The 10,000-nt window shown below is 44.4% G+C and overlaps 1 protein-coding gene across 1 annotated transcript in view; it reads left to right on the forward strand.

Moving 5' to 3' along the window:
* Positions 1-10,000, forward strand: part of zgc:158659 (PI3K_p85B and PI3K_rbd domain-containing protein) — an 83,004-nt gene that overhangs the window by 2,439 nt on the left and 70,565 nt on the right. Inside the window, 1 exon segment of the mRNA XM_031832693.1 lies at positions 3,103-3,319. Coding sequence (XP_031688553.1) covers positions 3,131-3,319 — 189 coding nt within the window. The 5' untranslated portion in view covers positions 3,103-3,130.

The following is a 10,000-nucleotide window of genomic DNA, read 5'->3' on the forward strand; positions in this document are numbered from 1 at the left end:
ATTGGTATTTATGAGGATCCCTATGAGCCAGTCATCAGCTACTCTTCCTTGGGTCCACATAGTACAGAACATATGGTGCATTCAGAAAGTATTCAGACCCCTGGACTTTTTACACATTTTGTTACGTTACAGCCTTGTTCTAAAATGTATTCAATTGTTTTTCCCCCCTCATCAATCTACACACAATACCCCATAATGACATCACAATACCCCACAATGATATCACAATACCCCCAAAATGACAAAGCAAAAAAAAAATGTTAATGAAATTTTAGAAAAAATACAAATAAACGCAAATATCACATTTACATAAGTATTCAGACCCTTTACTCAGTACTTTGTTGACGTACCTTTGGCAGCGATTACAGCCTCCAGTCTTCTTGGCTATGACGCTACAAGCTTGGCACACCTGTATTTGGGGAGTTTCTCCCATTCTTCTCTGCAGATCCTTTCAAGGTCTGTCAGGTTGGATGGGGAGCGTCACTGCACAGCTATTTTCAGGTCTCTCCAGAGATGTTCATTGGGTTCAAGTCCGGGTTCTGGCTGGGCCCCTCAAGGACATTCAGAGACTTGTCCCAAAGCCACTCCTGTGTTGTCTTGGCTGTGTGCTTAGGGTCGTTGTGCTGTTGGAAAGTGAACCATCACCCCAGTCTGGGGTCCTGAGCGCTCTGGAGCAGGTTTTCATCAAGGATCTCTCTGTACTTTGTGCCGTTCATCTTTCCCTCGATCCTGACTAGTCTCCCAGTCCCTGTCGCTGAAAAACATCCCCACAGCATGATGCTGCCACCACCATGCTTCACCGTAGGGATGGTACCAGGTTTCCTCCAGACTTGACCCTTGGCATTCAGGCCAAAGAGTTCAATCTTGGTTTCATCAGACCAGAGAATCTTGTTTCTCATGGTCTGAGAGTCCTTTAGGGACCTTTTGAAAAACTCCAAGTGGGCTGTCATGTGCCTTTTACTGAGGAGCGGCTTCTGTCAGGCCACTCTACCATTATGGCCTGATTGGTGGAGTGCTGCAGAGATGGTTGTCCTTCTGGAAGGTTCTCCCATCTCCACAGAGGAACTTTAGAGCTCAGTCAGAGTGACCATCGGGTTCTTGGTCACCTCCCTGACCAAGGCCCTTCTCCCTGATTGCTCAGTTTGGCCGGACGGCCAGCTCTAGGAAGAGTTTTGGTGGTTAAAAAACTTATTTCATTTAAGAATTACGGAGGCCACTGTGTTCTTGGGGACCTTCAATGCTACAGACATTTTTTGGTACCCTTTCTCAGATCTGTACCTCGACACAATCCTGTCTTGGAGCTCTACAGACAATTCCTTCAACCTCATGGCTTGGTTTTTGCTCTGACATGCACTGTCAACTGTGGGACCTTATATAGACAGGTGTGTGCCTTTCCAAATCATGTCCAATCAATTGAATTTACCTCAGGTGGACTCCAATCAAGCTGTAGAAACATCTCAAGGATGATCAATGGAAACAGGATGCACCTGAGCTCCATTTACAGTCTCATAGCAAAGGGTCTGAATACTTAAGTAAATAAAATAGTTCTGTTTTTTATATTTTATAAATTTGCAAATATTTCTAAAAACCTGTTTTCGCTTTGTCATTATTGGTTATTGTGTGTCGATTGATGAGGAAATGTTTTAATTGAATCCATTTCAGAATAAGGCTGTAACGTAACAAAATGTGTAAAATGGGAAGGGGCCTGAATGCTTTCCCTTTACATTTAAACATCACACAGACTACATGTCAATATCTAGGTCTAATACACAACACAGTGTACATTACAATACAATATAACATGTCTGTCTCTTCAAAGTCCCCTTTGTGCAGTAAGGTGTTCTTTAATCTTTCATAGCCTGAGTTTCCTGGGGTGGCAGAGAGTTCCATGTAGTCATGGCTCTATGTGGTACTGTGGAATAGTTCCATGTAGTCATGGCTCTATGTGGTACTGTGGAATAGAGTTCCATGTAGTCATGGCTCTATGTAGTACTGTGGAATAGAGTTCCATGTAGTCATGGCTCTATGTAGTACTGTGGAATAGAGTTCCATGTAGTCATGGCTCTATGTAGTACTGTGGAATAGAGTTCCATGTAGTCATGGCTCTATGTAGTACTGTGGAATAGAGTTCCATGTAGTCATGGCTCTATGTAGTACTGTGGAATAGAGTTCCATGTAGTCATGGCTCCATGTAGTACTGTGGAATAGAGTTCCATGTAGTCATGGCTCTATGTAGTACTGTGGAATAGAGTTCCATGTAGTCATGGCTCTATGTGGTACTGTGGAATAGAGGTCCATGTAGTCATGGCTCTATGTAGTACTGTGGAATAGAGTTCCATGTAGTCATGGCTCTATGTAGTACTGTGGAATAGAGTTCCATGTAGTCATGGCTCTATGTAGTACTGTGGAATAGAGTTCCATGTAGTCATGGCTCTATGTGGTACTGTGGAATAGAGTTCCATGTAGTCATGGCTCTATGTAGTACTGTGGAATAGAGTTCTATGTAGTACTGTGGAATAGAGTTCCATGTAGTCATGGCTCTATGTGGTACTGTGGAATAGAGTTCCATGTAGTCATGGCTCTATGTGGTACTGTGGAATAGAGGTCCATGTAGTCATGGCTCTATGTGGTACTGTGGAATAGAGTTCCATGTAGTCATGGCTCTATGTAGTACTGTGGAATAGAGTTCCATGTAGTCATGGCTCTATGTAGTACTGTGGAATAGAGTTCCATGTAGTCATGGCTCTATGTAGTACTGTGGAATAGAGTTCCATGTAGTCATGGCTCTATGTAGTACTGTGGAATAGAGTTCCATGTAGTCATGGCTCTATGTGGTACTGTGGAATAGAGTTCCATGTAGTCATGGCTCTATGTAGTACTGTGGAATAGAGTTTCATGTAGTCATGGCTCTATTTAATATTATGTGTTTCCTAGCCTCTGTTCTGGACCTGGGGAGACCTCTGCTAGAGCGGAGTGTGTGTGTGTGTGTGTGTGTGTGTATTGAGCGTGTATGTGTAACGTGTGTTCTCCTCCCTCAGGTTGTGATAGAGTCGTGTGTGTATGTGTGTGGGTGTATGTGTAACGTGTGTTCTCCTCCCTCAGGTTGTGGTAGAGTCGAGTGTGTGTCTAGATGGCCCCGCGGCCATCTTCAGGGGAACTATGGGGCCTTCACCTCATGCCCCCTAGGATCCTGGTGGACTGCTGTCTGCCCAATGGCATGCTGGTTAGTCTGGAGTGTCTCAGAGAGGCGCCGCTCACGAACATCAAACAACAGCTGTTCACAGAGGCCCGGAAATACCCCCTGTACCCCTTACTACAGGTAACTATGCCCCCTATACCCCCTGTACCCCCTACTACAGGTAACTATACCCCCTATACCCCTTACTACAGGTAACTATACCCCCTGTACCCCTTACTACAGGTAATTATACCACCTACTACAGGTAACTATGCCCCCTATACCCCCTGTACCCCCTACTACAGGTAACTATACCCCCTATACCCCTTACTACAGGTAACTATACCCCCTGTACCCCTTACTACAGGTAATTATACCACCTACTACAGGTAACTATGCCCCCTATACCCCCTGTACCCCTTACTACAGGTAACTATACCCCCTGTACCACTTACTACAGGTAACTATACCCCCTATACCCCCTGTACCCCCTGTACCCCTTACTACAGGTAACTATACCCCCTGTACCCCTTACTACAGGTAACTATACCCCCTGTACCCCTTACTACAGGTAACTATACCCCCTGTACCCCTTACTACAGGTAACTATACCCCCTATACCCCCTGTACCACTTACTACAGGTAACTATACCCCCTATACCCCCTGTACCACTTACTACAGGTAACTATACCCCCTATACCCCATGTACCACTTACTACAGGTAACTATACCCCCTATACCCCCTGTACCACTTACTACAGGTAACTATACCCCCTATACCCCCTGTACCACTTACTACAGGTAACTATACCCCCTATACCCCCTGTACCACTTACTACAGGTAACTATACCACCTATACCCCCTGTACCACTTACTACAGGTAACTATACCCCCTGTACCACTTACTACAGGTAACTATACCACCTATACCCCCTGTACCACTTACTACAGGTAACTATACCACCTATACCCCCTGTACCACCTACTACAGGTAACTATACCACCTATGCCCCCTGTACCACTTACTACAGGTAATTATACCCCCTCTACCCCCTACTACAGGTAACTATACCCCCTGTACCACTTACTACAGGTAATTATACCACTTACTACAGGTAACTATACCCCCTATACCCCCTGTACCCCCTGTACCACTTACTACAGGTAATTATACCCCCTATACCCCTGTACCCCCTACTACAGGTAACTATACCCCCTATACCCCCTATACCCCCTACTACAGGTAATTATACCCCCTATACCACCTACTACAGGTAACTATACCACCTATACCCCCTGTACCACTTACTACAGGTAACTATACCCCCTGTACCACTTACTACAGGTAACTATACCACCTATACCCCCTGTACCACTTACTACAGGTAACTATACCACCTATACCCCCTGTACCACCTACTACAGGTAACTATACCACCTATGCCCCCTGTACCACTTACTACAGGTAATTATACCCCCTCTACCCCCTACTACAGGTAACTATACCCCCTGTACCACTTACTACAGGTAATTATACCACTTACTACAGGTAACTATACCCCCTATACCCCCTGTACCCCCTGTACCACTTACTACAGGTAATTATACCCCCTATACCCCTGTACCCCCTACTACAGGTAACTATACCCCCTATACCCCCTGTACCCCCTACTACAGGTAACTATACCCCCTGTACCACTTACTACAGGTAACTATACCCCCTACTACAGGTAACTATGCCCCCTGTACCACTTACTACAGGTAACTATGCCCCCTATACCCCCTGTACCACTTACTACAGGAAACTATACCCCCTGTACCACTTACTACAGGTAACTATACCCCCTATACCCCCTATACCACTTACTACAGGTAACTATACCCCCTGTACCACCTACTACAGGTAACTATACCACCTACTACAGGTAACTATGCCCCCTATACCCCCTATACCACTTACTACAGGTAACTATACCACCTATACCCCCTGTACCACTTACTACAGGTAACTATGCCCCCTATACCCCCTGTACCACTTACTACAGGTAACTATGCCCCCTATACCCCCTGTACCACTTACTACAGGTAACTATACCACCTATACCCCCTGTACCACTTACTACAGGTAACTATACCCCCTATACCCCCTGTACCACTTACTACAGGTAACTATACCACCTATACCCCCTGTACCACTTACTACAGGTAACTATGCCCCCTGTACCACTTACTACAGGTAACTATACCCCCTGTACCACTTACTACAGGTAACTATACCCCCTATACCCCCTGTACCACTTACTACAGGTAACTATACCACCTATACCCCCTGTACCACTTACTACAGGTAACTATACCACCTATACCCCCTGTACCACTTACTACAGGTAACTATGCCCCCTGTACCACTTACTACAGGTAACTATACCCCCTGTACCACTTACTACAGGTAATTATACCCCCTATACCCCCTGTACCACTTACTACAGGTAATTATACCCCCTATACCCCCTGTACCACTTACTACAGGTAATTATACCACCTACTACAGGTAACTATGCCCCCTATACCCCCTGTACCACTTACTACAGGTAATTATACCCCCTATACCCCCTGTACCACTTACTACAGGTAACTATGCCCCCTATACCCCCTGTACCACTTACTACAGGTAACTATACCCCCTATACCCCCTGTACCACTTACTACAGGTAATTATACCCCCTATACCCCCTGTACCACTTACTACAGGTAACTATACCACCTATACCACCTACTACAGGTAACTATGCCCTCTATACCACCTACTACAGGTAACTATACCCCCTATACCACCTACTACAGATGACTATACCCCCTATACCACCTACTACAGGTAACTATGCCCCCTATACCACCTACTACAGGTAACTATGCCCTCTATACCACCTACTACAGGTAACTATGCCCTCTATACCCCCTATACCACCTACTACAGGTAACTATGCCCCCTATACCACCTACTACAGGTAACTATGCCCTCTATACCGCCTATACCACCTACTACAAGTAACTATACCCCCTATACCACCTACTACAGGTAACTATGCCCCCTATACCACCTACTACAGGTAACTATGCCCCCTATACCACCTTTCCCCCTACTACAGGTAACTATGGCCCCTATACCACCTACTACAGGTAATTATGCCCCCTATACCACCTACTACAGGTAACTATGCCCCCTATAACACCTACTACAGGTAACTATGCCCCCTATACCACCTACTACAGGTAACTATGCCCCCTATACCCCCTACTACAGGTAACTATGCCCCCTATACCACCTACTACAGGTAACTATGCCCCCTATACCACCTACTACAGGTAACTATGCCCCCTATACCACCTATTACAGGTAACTATGCCCCCTATACCACCTATACCCCCTACTACAGATAACTATGCCCCCTATACCCCCTACTACAGGTAACTATGCCCCCTATACCCCCTATACCACCTACTACAAGTAACTATACCCCCTATACCACCTACTACAGGTAACTATACCCCATATACCACCTACTACAGGTAACTATACCCTCTATACCCCATACACCCCCTACTACAGGTAACTATGCCCCCTATACCACCTACTACAAGTAACTATACCCCATATACCACCTACTACAGGTTAATACTACAGTACTATACCTAGTGTACACCTATAGAGGTCTTGCAGTTGCGTCACAAATCACCAGGTGCCATTTTGGAAGCCCAAAGTCAGTCTGTTGGAAGTCTTCCCATCATCCACATGGCTGGATGTGTTTTGCTGCCACCTGAAGACTGCCCATTATTTAGTTAATCTAAGGACCCAGAAAACGGAGGCAGTGTAAATATATTTTGAAAATGATCAATGTATTATTAGCTAGGTGGCTTGCACCAGAAACTTAGCTAACTGAAATGAGCTGCTAATGTAATATTCACCTTTAGGTTATTTTACATAGTGTTGCTAGCTAAGTTAATTAAATATCACCAGCTTGCTAACTTCAACTTCATGTTAGCTAGTTAACTAAAAATGCATTTGTAGCTAGCTAGCTAGCTAACTAACTAGCTAACATCCATGGAAGAGGGTGAAAGGATTAGCATTTCCAGCTGTCAGAATGGAGCGTAGGCTACTCTGGATAGGGCAGGTAATTTTGTGGGAGCATGTTATGAAGATTTTCTCCAGTTCCAATCCCTAGAGAGAAACAACAGACAGTGATATTGCAACATAATATTCAGTGATGTCTAATTTGAGTATACTAGAGGTACTGGGAGCTGGGCTGTTGGGGGTACTGGAGGCCTGGAGCTGGGCTGTTGGGGGTACTGGAGGACTGGAGTTGGGCTGTTGGGGTGTATGACATTTTTTCAATCGACCGGATCTTTATATTTACCACTTGGATCCTGTTTCAGTAAGTTTCAGTTTCAGTTGTTGAGTGTCCGATAATCTACCGTTTATATAGGAGTGGTTAAAACATGCTAATAATGGTCCTCTGAGTACATCAACAGAGTTGTTATATTTCCCCTGGTATACAATCTAGCCCTGGAGTTTGGTATATCTCCCCTGGTATAGCATCTAGCCCTGGAGTTTGGTATATCTCCCCTGGTATACCATCTAGCCCTGGAGTTTGGTATATCTCCCCTGGTATAGCATCTAGCCCTGGAGTTTGGTATATCTCCCCTGGTATACCATCTAGCCCTGGAGTTTGGTATATCTCCCCTGGTATACCATCTAGCCCTGGAGTTTGGTATATCTCCCCTGGTATACCATCTAGCCCTGGAGTTTGGTATATCTCCCCTGGTATACCATCTAGCCCTGGAGTTTGGTATATCTCCCCTGGTATACCATCTAGCCCTGGAGTTTGGTATATCTCCCCTGGTATACCATCTAGCCCTGGAGTTTGGTATATCTCCCCTGGTATACCATCTAGCCCTGGAGTTTGGTATATCTCCCCTGGTATACCATCTAGCCCTGGAGTTTGGTATATCTCCCCTGGTATACCATCTAGCCCTGGAGTTTGGTATATCTCCCCTGGTATACCATCTAGCCCTGGAGTTTGGTATATCTCCCCTGGTATACCATCTAGCCCTGGAGTTTGGTATATCTCCCCTGGTATACCATCTAGCCCTGGAGTTTGGTATATCTCCCCTGGTATACCATCTAGCCCTGGAGTTTTCCCAGCCTTAAAGGCTTTTAATGCATCTAGAAGTTCCTCCTCTGTAATTTACCTTCACCAGAGTCTTTCTGTTCAGATGTTCATTTGACATTATTAATAGAAAGGAAATCTAATTCACTTTGGTTAGAGGAGACTGAAATGAAAACATCGGGGTTCTTAATTGTTTGGTTGTGTTTAATTCAGGTGTTTTAGTGTCTTGTAAAGATGACCTGTATCGTTGGGCTGGAACAATCATTAGTCAACACAGCAGTTTGTCCTATCCCAATCCTTCGTCCTATGCTGTGATGTCTATACATTTTCCCCTCCTCTTATGAATAAACTTCTCAACCCATTATCATTTGGTTAGTATATCAAATCAAATCAAATTTATTTATATAGCCCTTCGTACATCAGCTGATATCTCAAAGTGCTGTACAGAAACCCACTGTATGATAACCACTGGAGTAATGATGTCTTCCAGGCTATATGGACGTCATATCGTACAATTTGTGTTGCCCCTTTTCATTGACATGGCTAGAAGGGATGTAACTTTTATCAAATTAACGTAATATTTGACATTTTGTAGCAGATTAGGATAATTAACATAGCAGGTTAGGAATAAGTTTAGGGTTAGCTAAAATGCAAAAAAAACTCAAAAACTTCTGACTTTAATTTGACGAAAGCAGGATTCCTTTTAGCCAGGAGCCTTTTTTGCCTAGATTAGATGGATACATGGTCAAGACGAGGTCGTTTTAACTGATCCGTTGTCATTAGAGTAGGCTTCAATTTTCGCCTAAAAATGACACACCCAAATCTAACTGCCTGTAGCTCAGGCCCTGAAGCAAGGATATGCATATTCTCGGTACCATTTGAAAGGAAACACTTTGAAGTCTGTATAAATGTGAATTGAATGTAGGAGAATATAACACAATAGATCTGGTAGTAGGTTTACGTTAGTCTGCAAATGCCACGATAGAGGCAGTGTTTAGTTACAAAGGGGCATTTTTACAGTGAAAAAAAAAATTGCTTTCCCCAAACTCGAAACTCCCGCGGCACATGGTAAGACTACTAGCTATCTATCGAGCTAATTTAGTCTAATTTATTGTAATGTTGTTGTTAACACCTGGTTAGCGTAACAGCTAAACTAAACTTGAAATCGATAAGACTTGACTTACCAGTGATGAAATGATCGTAGCAGACCCTGTACTGACAGCTGTCTGGGTTCAGGTCTTGACGGACAAAACGGTTTCTTGGCTTTTCTGACAGTTCTTCAGTCTTATCTCATTGGTGTCACCGATTGTGTTTCATGATTGAATCTGGAAACATATATTTTCCTGTTGTCTGTCCGGCCTTCTTAGAGCAGCTAAATACTCCATAGAAAATGACGGTGATGAAAAATCAACTAGTTATAGGCACCATTATCATGCAGTTTGGGTTAGGGGTTAGGGTTAGGGGTTAGGGTTTGGGTTAGGGGTTAGGCCACTCGGCTGTTGTCAGAAGAATTAATGCGGTGGTCTTCCAACATGGCCGCCATGAGGAGTTGTACGTCAACTGCAAGCCCTCTATTTACCTCTACCCACCTGTACCCTCTACACACCTGTACCCTCTACACACCTTTACCCTCTACTACACCTGTACCCTCT

This window comes from Oncorhynchus kisutch, linkage group LG9, assembly GCF_002021735.2.
Source record: "Oncorhynchus kisutch isolate 150728-3 linkage group LG9, Okis_V2, whole genome shotgun sequence".
Taxonomy (NCBI): Eukaryota; Metazoa; Chordata; class Actinopteri; order Salmoniformes; family Salmonidae; genus Oncorhynchus; species Oncorhynchus kisutch.